This window comes from Brugia malayi, assembly GCF_000002995.4.
Source record: "Brugia malayi strain FR3 genome assembly, contig: Bm_v4_ChrX_scaffold_001, whole genome shotgun sequence".
In the NCBI taxonomy this organism is placed as follows: Eukaryota; Metazoa; Nematoda; class Chromadorea; order Rhabditida; family Onchocercidae; genus Brugia; species Brugia malayi.
This window is the reverse complement of record NW_025062479.1, coordinates 6,776,041-6,788,242: the sequence shown is the minus strand read 5'-3', so window position 1 is coordinate 6,788,242 and position 12,202 is coordinate 6,776,041. Positions and strand designations below refer to the sequence as shown.

Genomic DNA, 12,202 nt, shown 5'->3' with positions numbered 1-12,202 from the left:
ACTACGAACCAATTCGTTATTCCTTTGTTATACTCCATTCTTTTTGAAACAATGAATTCTTTATGGAAACCTCAAATAGTAAATGTACATCTGTCTTCACTGTAAATGTTAATCCTCTAAGCTAAGTCCACTTCCTACATCTTTAAAATCTTCTCTAATTAGTAAAAAAGAAACGATCTCTGACAGTTTTTTCATCCTCCTACTCAATAGTAACATTCATTCCTCCACTGTTTCGATTATTCAATTGTATATTGTGTCGATTTATTATTTTGAAAGAAAATAAATGATATTTGAGCCAATCTTGCTCGCAGACAAGAAGCACAGGGTTCAATTCAAGTCCTACAAACTTAAAGTAAGTCAAGTGAACTTAACTAACCCAAGTCATCTATCCTTCTGACCAAATGTTATTTCAAATTCACGACAAAAGGCGTTATTAGCAAACATTAAAAAATGAGGAGTAATACTATAAATGAAATGCATTTTTCTTTTATTTTTATTATGGGGTTGCCTTTCTGGAATGAAAGAAGCGGAAAGAAGGAAATAAAAAGAGTACTGAAGCGGTTGAAATCAATTGGGAAAAAATGAATTAAAAAAGAAGCTGAAGTTGGAATGATTATTTAATAAAAAGTGCTATTGACTCATAGATGAGTACTTGAGCCGCTTTCTTAATATTGCATTTCTCAATTTGAAGAAAAACAACCCGTATGCAAATGAACAGAATAAGAAAATTCAATTCAATTATAAAAACAGAGGTGGACTTCAAAAAAAATCATTAGTTCTTATTTTCTACCAGTATGGCTTAATTCTAATCTACGAAGTTTTCTCTTTCTTCCACCAAATAAAAGTTGGCGAGAAATGCAATATAAATAATGTCCTATTTTGTAAAAAAAAAAAAAAAAAAAAACGTGATAAAAGTATAAATAATCCAAACTGCAAATTCAAGGAACTGTCACAGTGAAGCGATTGTAGTCGATTAAGACTTTCTCAAGAGTTCCGAATTATCTCGAATGAAATTACCTACTCTATTTTTCCCTCTTCTCCCAATTCGTTCTACCAATTACCAAACTTAAACACAGCGATCTCGTCATAGAATTTTTTGATCACATATGTCAAAAAATAAAAATCCTTAGCAAAGTGCTCCTACCCGAATCTTCGTTAAAATATATAAAATATGATCTTGCATATTATCAAATTTTTTGTATAATTGTTAGAGAGATAGTAAGAAAACTCGGGCCTTTTGTAGGAAATTTGTGAAATATTAGTTTATTAGCACTTATTTATTGCTTTTTCCTAAAATATGCACTAACAAACGAATAATATGGATAAAAAAACAACTAGCAAATATGGATAATTCAGATATTTACGATCTTCAAAATCGATATCAATAAAAAAAAACGTTTGTGGAAATACAGTTGGTGAAAATACCTGAAATTCTTCTTTAATTTTGTATTTGCCTTTCAGAGTTGCACTTGGAGCAATTATCCTATGATCAGAAAAAGAGTAAGACTTGTTCATTTGAAATCTAGCAACTGTTCGTTATTACGTTATAACATTCCGAAGAGAGCACATTTGAGTCATTGATATTTTATTTTGCTACTCTAAATTCGATTCAAACATTTTTTTTGACCAAAATTTTCACATCCTTATGCGTCAGATTTCATAAGCCTTTTAAACTGATATCCGGATGTCGTCATAATTTGCATGAAATCATCAATAATTTTTGTGCTCAAAATTTGGTGAAAACTTGTAATTCGATAAAATATTTCGGTATTTCAGTTATAGTGTTACCAAGCGGTAATTATAATTTTTTTCGGAGTTTCCTGACTTTATTAGTTGAGCAATTAAATTGTAAATTGATGCCTAACCCAAAAAAGTGGAAATCGTATATCTAGAAATTTCTGCAGCCGCTTTCCAATATTTTTCCTACTGTACCACGCGTAACCTCTGTGGAAGTTGTAGTATATTACTGATATTAGTACCTTCCTAGCTCATAAGAACTAATTTTGTCTTTCAAGAAGACTCAACCATAGTATCAAATTTCTGTAGATATTATTTAGCTATCTTTCCAAAGGAACAATCAGTGTTTTCAATGATGATATATGCTGTGGCCTTTAAACAAAGGACGTTCCAAAAAATGACATAACAGATAACTGTCATACTATCGATTGTCACCATACTAACGTAACAAAATCGTCTCAAATCTGTACAACATATTTTTTCCAAAATTGACTTCATTCCGGAAATTGGAATACCTGAAGATAGATCAGTTACACTAAACATTGGTAGCAAAGTATTTCGCTATAAAAAACTAATGATGCAAGTACACAAATTTCAAAATTGCGACTATATAAAGTGTAGACAAACGAGAAACCCAATTTGAAAGAAATGGATCAACGGAAGAGAGAAGGAAGAAAAGAATTTGTGGTTTCGTTTCCGACTGGTAACGCTTTCCCAGCGGGGTGTTCGTGCGTCTCCAGGATTGAAAAGGATTAAAAAGGCAAAGCTTCTTCGGTCGGGTAATTTCTTGCTCAGCCAATCAGAGCACCATCAGAATATTTGCTTCAAACAATTTATGTATGGGCGCTTTCAGCTTTGGCCCTTTTTGCCCTCTGCAGTTATTTCTAGTGAGAAAACAAAACGGGCACTACAAGAAAAAGCATGAAGATGACAAATTGTACTGTGTTTTCCATCATCTATTGAAAATTCTGATTTAATCCTCATTGTTAACTCCAACATTTTTAAAAACATTTTCAACTAACGTATTGTGAAACAGTTATAAAGTAAGATCTTATTATAAAGAAGCTGAAAATGAGTATTATTGATAAATAAATACTTGATTCCAAGAAGCAAAATATGAGACAGTGAAGTGAGGCAAAATTGAATCCCCAAACGATATTAGTTAAGATTAATGAACTGTTCTACGAAAGCGATATAGGATCAAAACCTACTTCCTAGTTTTCAGCTTTCTGAATAAGCAAAAGAAGAATCAAAAGTAAAACTTCAAATTACGCGACTCTCATTTTTTTTTTTGAATTTACATTCTTGGATGTTGAAAGAAAGGAAATGCATGAAATAATATATCTGAAACCTCACTGAAACTTAATAAATTTATTTTTTTTTTGTTTGTCAATAACTGCTTTCAAAATATAATACAGTAAAATAACTGATAAGCAATATATGTTCAAACTTATGCATTGCTGCCTATAGATTTGATTAAAATAGAATATGCATGTCACATAAGGGAGTTTTAATCAACAACAATGTCTACAATGGACAGAACATTAAAAAGGGATAAAGCAAGGTATATGGGAAGCACTGGATAAAATGATGATACAATGAACAACATAATAATGCAATGCTGTGGTGACATTAGCACCAGTGGCGCTGAATTTATAAATGATTGTGACTGACTTTCATAGTCTAACGTTGTCGTGGAAGGTTTTGATTGTTTAATTAATAATATTGGGAGAGGTGTTCGATCGCAGGGAGATTGTCTTGTATGTAAATGTAAATGCGTGAGGTAACAGAAATATAATCCAAGTTCTTTATTAGCAGAAGTAATGGGACAAAACGTTGATAGAGAACAATTGAAATTGGAATCGTCGGTCCTTGCGATAATTACACATATACTAAATGTTTTAACAAGGGTGATCCTTATATAGCAGTTATCTTACATTATATGTGTTAAAATGTGGGAATGTTTATAATTAGCCATTTTTGTACAAAGAATGATAGTAAGTAACTTTAACAATAGGTTTAAAAATGGATATCACGAAAGAGAGTACAATGGTTTGTCTAGGCATTATGATAAATGGCTGCTATGAGTTGTAATAGACATTACATGATAGATGCTCATAGTATATGAATTGGTATAAGATCAAAAGTCAATTAAACCATTACGATGAATAGTAAAAGACATCAATGGATTGCTATATTAAGCATTGTTAACATTTATTTAGTGCTTCGCGATGTTAAAATCCGCGACAAACGTTGCTTGAATCTTTTGCTTCTGAGCGATCAAAACATCATTAGCGAATACGCAACATTGCAGTCTTTTTTTCTTCTCAGTAGCACTAGGACCACATTATTCCTCCAAATTTCGAATTTCCAGAATTTTAAAGTTCTGTTCTCGATTTGACATTAGAATCTATGTAAAAAGCAGGTAGTCTTATAACATAGTTGTTAATTACATTCATAATTAACCATTCTGCTGATCATAATTAATGTTATTCATATTCATAAGCCATGTTTTCCTGTGCGGCCTTATTTTTGGTATCAAGCAAAGACAAAGGTTCACTGCTTATTACTACTTATCACTATGGATAGCATAATATAAAATGGAAGTTAACATCTAATTAATTGTATCGGAGAATTTTAGCATTCCTTCTGACATTACCAAACATAGATAACAAATGAACTAATGATACAATTAAAATTAAATGGTTATAAACAACCAGCTTACTTCCTGAGCTTGTCCATGACAAAGGAGTTAAAAGCACTTTTAAGCTGTAAATCCTAACAACGCAAGTTCGCAAATTCCAAACCAAACTGATAGATCAAAATTCTGAACAAATTGTATGTAATGTAAAATCATATAAATTGTGGTGACAAACTTAGTTACCAAAATCTCGGTCCGCTCGTAACTGCTTCATTTGAGATCAGATGGCAGAGCTTATCAATTGAATAATTGAGTTTTGCCTTCCTACTTTGTTTTCGAAATAATATTACGATGGTTTGTGCAAAGTTAAGAAACACATTTTTCTGGCCACCCAAACTATGATTTTTAAGCTTTATTTTTCTTTGGGCGGAAGCATTCATGATGAGAAAAAAAACATGGTTCAATTACATCTGTGTAAAAATGACACCATACTGCAAAAAGATCACATGCTTCACTGAAAATAGTGCATTTTGCATATAAATAGGAGCTTCTATAAAACCGTAAAACTGTTAAAAATTCAAATCAATATTATTCATGCCTGAGCCATATCATTTGATGCTTTTGCTTTTTATGCTATTTGGTTTGTGGAATTTTATTTAAGGACAGAAAGAGCTATACAGCTGTGAACACGAAAGCAATTCGTAAACAACTTTCAGTACCTCCCAGGCTTCTGCAAACTATTTGTCAACTGAGATAGTATTACCTTTATCAAAGATGGCTTCTTGTTATGATATAATATTATATGCTCGTCCCTCAGTTTCATACTTTTTTTTGGTTATTTCGATAAGACTTATGTTAGTGATTCTCGTCCTTGTTATATTCTTAATTTAAGCAGGATCAGCTTTGGCAAAAATTGCACTGCGATAATATTCAAAGCCCTCAGATTTTTTTCAAGAGACTAAAGTATGAATCATTGTGATAGGCCGTAATATTCAAATTAGTACTTTTAGTCTCAGTGCACAACCGAGGAACAAGAAGAAACGTAGGCTGATTTTTATTGAAGTGTTGGATACACTAACAGCATCACAATGATGGTAGATATTTTTCTAGAAGAAAATGAAGAATCATCTCCTTCTTCGCTAGTGCTCCAAAATGGAGATGTTTTGCTTACAGAACAGGTTGAATTATTACTGTAAATCCTGAAATTTTTTCGTTACAGATTGATCTTCAATGACACACGTAAGAATTTTGAAATCATTCATAAAAAAACTTTGTTTTCCCTGTGGGGTAATTGTTAATTCAAGATTTCTCTACTAATAAAACTTTAAGATATTAACAGGCCCGAGAAATGTTTTCATTATGCGATCATAACGGGAAGGGATTTGTGGTAAAAATGGATTTGGCTCGTATTAATGGAATGATACCAAGTATATCACAGCGACAACTGGAACTGTTTTTTGACAATGCAGATATTTTTAAAACCAATTACATTACTGAAAATCAGTTCATTAATAACATCAGTAAGTTTACTTTATCTTCAGATAGCATTAATGTGCTGATGAATGAGCTATTCAAATTTTCATCAAATAATGCTATATTTTTAGATGTTCGTTGGTCTTTCATTTTTTTTAATAAGAACAGTGTGGATATCACATACACATATATTGCAGAACCCATGCTTCTGCGAACTGCCTTCAGTGATTCGCAGTTAATAAAAACAAAGATATGTTTTTCATTTCCTCAGTATATAAATTAATTAGCTAAGGGTTACTAGATATTTAAATGATAAATTTATAAGGTTTGTAAATGAACAAATCATAGCTATTATATTTTCAAGAGTGATTTTTTTTGTGCAGTAAAATTATCGAGTTAAAGTGATGGTTTTGCTGCTATGAAGTGATGAATCTTAAAAAAGTGTCACTGAAATTTTTGCCGAAATGTACCATAATTTAAAAAAGCAGAAAATCTAACTCTAATATTCAAAATATCATGAACACTTTTCATTCCCTTTATCACTTGCTTATAACTGCTTGTTTTCACAATTTAGAATGACGAAATATCATCGGCAAATAATCTTATTTGGAAAATAGTATGTTCTCGATTCATAATTTAAGGAACATTTTAAAAGGTTTTCTTGTTTAATGAATGGCCTACTACTATGTAGGTAAAACGAGATCTTAAAGGCTGGGACTTGCATTATTCGAAAAATTTTTGGTTCCCAGCTTCTAAGTTTCTCAAAAGAATTAGGGTGGCTTCCTTGTTCTTGTTCATGTATTCGTTCCACTGATAGATGCAGGTGCATCAGCAATTTTCACAACATTTAAACATATTATCATAGTAGTTTGCTTCCCAAAGAGAGAAACAGAAACAAAGCTTTTGTAAATTCAGAAAAAATTTGGAAACTTTTCTACGATTTTTTGGTTAGAAGTGTAACATATAAGGAAATAGTTACCAAAATCTCGGTCCGCTCGTAACTGCTTCATTTGAGATTAGATGGCAGAGCTTATCAATTGAATAATTGAGTTTTGCCTTCCTACTTTGTTTTCGAAATAATATTACGATGGTTTGTGCAAAGTTAAGAAACACATAAAGAATCCATCAGCAAATTAGAACTGTGCACTTAATCTGTGCAAAGTAAAGCTCACACAACTTGTCTCGATTCTTCGAAGTGCTTTAAAACATTCAATTATAGTTATTCATCAGTTAAGCTGTCATTAATTGTTAAGTTCAAAATAAAGGAGCTTTCACTGACATAACCGATCAATTAACTGATGTAAATCATTTCAGGAAACAAAGGAAGAGATCAATTTAACAAAAAATGATCAAGTATTAGAAGAAAGTAATGGGAAAATAATGAGTGAAAATGAGCAGAAAATGAAAACGAAAGAAATGAGCAGAAATATGATGGATTCTGATCAGAAAGCAGTGGATTCAACAACAGCTCCAGGGAAATCGATTTCTACTGGAATTCTTATGGGACTGGACAAGGCATTTCAGAATAAGGATCTGTCCGGAATTACTGAACAACAATATCAATACTACAATCGACGTTGTGAGGAACAAAAGCAGCAGCGTCATCAACATTTACAACATCGGCGAATTAATGATTTTACTGGCTCATTAGAAGACGAACTGTCAGCTGCAGTAATCGGAATAGGCGACAGTGAAACAATTCTTCAGGCGATGTTTGTTGTTTTTTTTATCAAAGTTTCTTATGTACATACTTTTTTTTTCGATTATTATTGTTTCACTTCTTTTATTCGTATATTTCAATTATTATCCATAAAACATATTTCACTTATATGAAATTATATGATTTATTGTATCCGAAAAATCAATTTAATGAGGAGATATCTAATACTACTGATATCTAACTAAACATTTCTTTTTAGTTCTACTTATTTTTCTTTATTTTGTTATCTTTTGTATTTCTTGAAGACTCCAGGAATTTCAAAGGGGGTAAAAAAATGTATTTTTTAGTGGTGCTAACTTAATCTTGCTTTTGACAGTCAATTAGATAAGTGTTAGATTGACATTTTTTAACAGCGAACAGTGCGTTTGTCTTTATTTCCTTTAGTATTATATTTTTTTTGCAAAAAAAAAATTGTATAGTAACTCAACTGAACAGAAAACCTCAAAAGAATATTTTTCTACCAGCTGTCATTATAATTGTAAAAAAGTAGTTCCGCTTCCATGATATTTGTCGGCATATGATATTCATCTCAAAGTTATTTATACTTTTTCAAAAATAAGTTATGCATTCCTAATAATATATGATGTAGAAAATAATTCTGTAGATTTATCCTGCATCGCTGATACAGGAGATCAGTGCAGTACATTCGATGTAACCAAAATTGGAAAAATTTTTAAAAATTTTAGTTCATGAACAATTTTGTTGTCTAAAATATGCTGAAAATTTTCAAAAATTTCATGGATCTTTCTTTTTTACTTTTTTGAAATAACTATGCTAACCAGTCTAAAAATTTGTTCAGCAATCAATAAATCTAATGAATTTCTTCATTGATATTTACAGTTTCAGATCAAAATGATAATAAATTGTAGGCCACAATAAAATTTATTTGGAAGGTTAAACTTTTAATTCACTCATTACTTGAGAATAAATAAATCCATTGCAGAGAATCAGTAGTGATCGAATATCCATTTGCCGTATATGACAGCGGTCCATCGACTTTTAATTCCCCAAAACAATCAATAATGGAATTAAAACAAGATTTCAAGGTACGTTTTATATTAATCGATGTTTCGAATGAAAAGTCATCAGGAACATTTTTTAAACAAGTTGATAACTCAGGAAGGTACTTTCAGTTTTTTAATATCTTTAAACTGACGAAAATATGATTCTTTCATGCTGCATTTGACGATATTTATTTATCTGACCAGTCCTTTTTCTTTTTTTATTTGGTTATTTTTAATTTAAAAGTAGTGGCATCCGAAAGTTGATTTTATTTCTTTTTTCTTTTAAAATTTTGAAAAACAGATTGCTAAAAGTCCCATTAGTGTTTTCTTCCTTTGTTTTTTTTTTTTTTTTTTTTTTTTTTTTTTTCAATTCAGTATTTAATGATGAAAATGATACAAAATGGAGTGGTTTTAATCTCATAAGTTTCCTTTTTGGGTGCTTAAAAGTGAAAAAATAACAATGAAGCGTTTGAGTATTTATCCGATAAGACAAGAAACTTTTTGGTGACTCATGGAAGGAAAAGACCAATTTTGCTGTCTTATACTGCAGCTTTAAGATGCTAAGTTGAATTATAGGTGAATGATTTAAGAAGGATTAGTCAGGAAACGACGAGTCAACTGAATTTGTACAAATGCTCATATTTTTCGGATGTGAAGTTATCACTCGAATCTCGACCACTAGCTGATGTTGGCTTTTTTTTATTTATTCTTTGGCTAATAATTAAATAATAAGCAATAGGTTTACAAGTTGGAGCTTATCGTCTTATGCTACTTGCATAAATTCTTTTGTTGTCGGAAAGATACAAGTAGAGAACAAGAAAGTGAAATGCTTTCACTTTAAATTTTAATACTTCGTTATTCCAACTTAAGACTGTGAAATTTTGTTAGTTTTACATGTTGTGCACAAACGAACTAATAAATTAAAAACTGAAGCGATTTTTGTGAAGCAAAGGGATGGATGGTTAAAAAAGTAAAGGTTTTTTGAAGACAGAAAAATTATATCAAAGAGTTCTTAGTCATGTCAGTGAAATTGCTTCCGAAAGTTCTCTATAGAAACTGATACAATTGAAATTTTTATATTTAAATGACTTAACTAATTGAACAATTCATTGCAATTAACAAGGTTATTTGCAGGAATTACGCGAGTGTGGAATAATAAATAAAGTGGAACCACCATCTATGGTAAGCTTTAGCAATTTAAACAAAAGCTGAATCAATTTCAAGTATCATTTATCAGAAATAAATTCAAAACTTAAATGCGCATCTGCAGCTAACATATGATTTATGGGCACTAAATTCATGTTTAGATGTTTTAGGCTAAGTGAGCAGATCTCTTTAATTTTTCTTTAAAGCACTACATAAAGCTTTCCCGAACATATGCAAATATCTAATATGTGTTTTTAAAATTCGTATATATGAATTTTTAATATACTTTTTTCTTGCATACCTTCTGTTTGGAAATATGCTTGAAAGGAGTAGCTTTTTTTAAATGAATTTCAGCCACGACCAGATTTTTTACCAGATCGAATTTTTAAAGTGGTTTTTTTGGGCGATTCGGCTGTTGGTAAGACTTGTTTCCTGAGTCGGTTTTGTCACAATCGATTCAAACTTCTTTTTAATGCCACTATAGGAGTTGACTTTACTGTTAAAACAATCCGTCTGTGTAACCGTGTTGTTGCTGTACAATTATGGGATACCGCTGGGCAAGAAAGGTTTTTATTTCTGGATTTATCTGCAAGTAATATTAACGTGTCCTGATATTCAGCTTTCGTTATGCTTTGTGCATATATTGTTTCATTATGGAAAAGAACTGATTTTTCTATATTTTGAGATTCATTTTCTGTGTTAAATCATTTAAGATATGTTAAATTCAGCTTTAGAGTTGTTAATCTCTGACTCATTTTTTACTCAATATTGCTATATGATTTTCTTATGTGCTGATATACCATTAACGCGGAATTTACTGTAGATTTCGAAGTATAACAGAACAATATTTTCGAAAAGCGGATGGTATCATATTAATGTATGATGTAACCTCAGAGCGGTCATTTTTAAATGTTAGAAATTGGATTAATTCAATGAAAGCTGGTGTAGACGAAAGTTGTGTAATGTGTCTGGTCGGAAACAAGGTATTAATTCATTAATTCAATATCTTAAACGTTGGAATTGCATAACAGCTGATGTTTTCTTGTAAAAAGCAGCGCTGGACTAATGATGGTTTCGTTCCTTTAATTTTACCATACAATCTGTGCTTAAAATTGATATTTTTTTTTCAATCCTATTTCCTTTTTCCTTCGGCGTAGGCCAAGATACCAATGGTACCAATTTACAGTTGGGTATAAAATCTCTTCCAACTATTTAAGTGTAAAATTTACAGATTGACTTATTTGCAAATGATCAGGCCAGAGTGCTTACTTATAAATATGGCAAGAAGCTTGCTGAGGCAAGGATTTTTATCTGTCTTGGTATTTGATGATGGTATCCCTCAAATAACTAATTTAGAAATATTTGCTAGATTTCTAGAATTTCTTTTCAGGAATTTGGTATGTTGTTTTTTGAAACGAGTGCTTTTAATGGTTTTGGTGTCAACGATTGCATGAGGGCTGTCGCCATGTAATTTTCTTTTTTTGTTATTTTCATCTGAATTCTTTATTCGTTCGAACTACCAAGCATTATCATCATGAAAAAAACGTGAGCAGACAATCGGATTAGGAGGTGGAAGGAAGAAAATGTTTAGCCTGAAAAATTCGGGACTCAAACTGCGCAAATATTGTTCTGATATGGATCATTTCAAAACGATAAGATGAAGCATATTATGGAATTTTCAAGCTGAACTGATGCAGTGGTGCTTGAGTAATATTTGAATTAGCTTATTAGATGCAATTCCACTCTTTTTCCTTATACAGCTTTTTCTTTTTTAGGAAGTTGCAAGAGCGTGAGGATCAGCAAATGGTGGATATACTGAAACTTGATATGAGCTTGCAAAAGAAACAGAAAAGCTGGTGTTGTATTTAGTAAAGATTTGTGATCATTTATTCACTATTCAATTACAGTTTTATTTTCTTGAAAAAGAGAAGAAAAAAAAAGTGCGAAAGTTAATGATATAAACAATAGTTTTATTTGGTAAATTTTATCTAGAAAATGTAATGCGAATATGAAGCAGTAGGACTGAATTCAACAAAACTGGATTTTAAAATATCTAACCATGAAAAATCATTAAGAATTAATAAAATTAGCCTTCATAAAGAATAATTATGCATTATTCATCGATTATTGCTTCAGGACTACAAGGGAATTGCTTTTTATCTGGATGATTGAGGCAAGTATTTTGAAAGAGTTTCATATACACATACATTCACAGATCTTTTGAATATTATTCATCTTTGTGCTACGATGAAGTTCAGGCATTTCAACCGTCGCACAATTTGAAACGAATTAGAAAGAAATCATTTTCTTGACTAAAAGCCTTCTCAATTATATCCTAAATTCACGTGATGAAACTAGGATGTAATTTTTTAGTCTGAATTTGTCCTCATTTTCATTCGTTTAATTGCGAGTAGTATGCAAGCAGGAAATCCAGTTAATCATTTACAATATATAGAATAATAACAAGCGTCACGAGATTTT

The 12,202-nt window shown here is 31.0% G+C and overlaps 2 protein-coding genes across 3 annotated transcripts; both read left to right on the top strand.

Moving 5' to 3' along the window:
- Nucleotides 1-5,466: 5,466 nt before the first annotated feature.
- Nucleotides 5,467-6,134, top strand: Bm14749 (Uncharacterized protein; the record flags this gene model as incomplete). The annotated part of the gene is made up of 3 exons (XM_043073908.1): nt 5,467-5,556; nt 5,718-5,898; nt 6,049-6,134. The coding sequence occupies 3 exons, from the start codon at nt 5,467-5,469 to the stop codon at nt 6,132-6,134; spliced, it is 357 nt and encodes a 118-aa protein (XP_042929842.1).
- A 1,097-nt stretch (nt 6,135-7,231) lies between these two features.
- Nucleotides 7,232-11,590, top strand: Bm1670 (Uncharacterized protein; the record flags this gene model as incomplete). Of its 2 annotated transcripts, XM_043073907.1 has the most annotated exons (9): nt 7,232-7,563; nt 8,515-8,617; nt 9,152-9,262; nt 9,710-9,757; nt 10,076-10,287; nt 10,545-10,704; nt 10,953-11,018; nt 11,112-11,188; nt 11,497-11,590. In XM_043073907.1, the coding sequence occupies 9 exons, from the start codon at nt 7,232-7,234 to the stop codon at nt 11,588-11,590; spliced, it is 1,203 nt and encodes a 400-aa protein (XP_042929841.1). The 2 variants fall into 2 exon arrangements, with proteins under 2 accessions (XP_042929841.1, XP_042929840.1); XM_043073906.1 differs by lacking the exon at nt 10,953-11,018.
- Between the last annotated feature and the right edge of the window lie 612 nt (nt 11,591-12,202).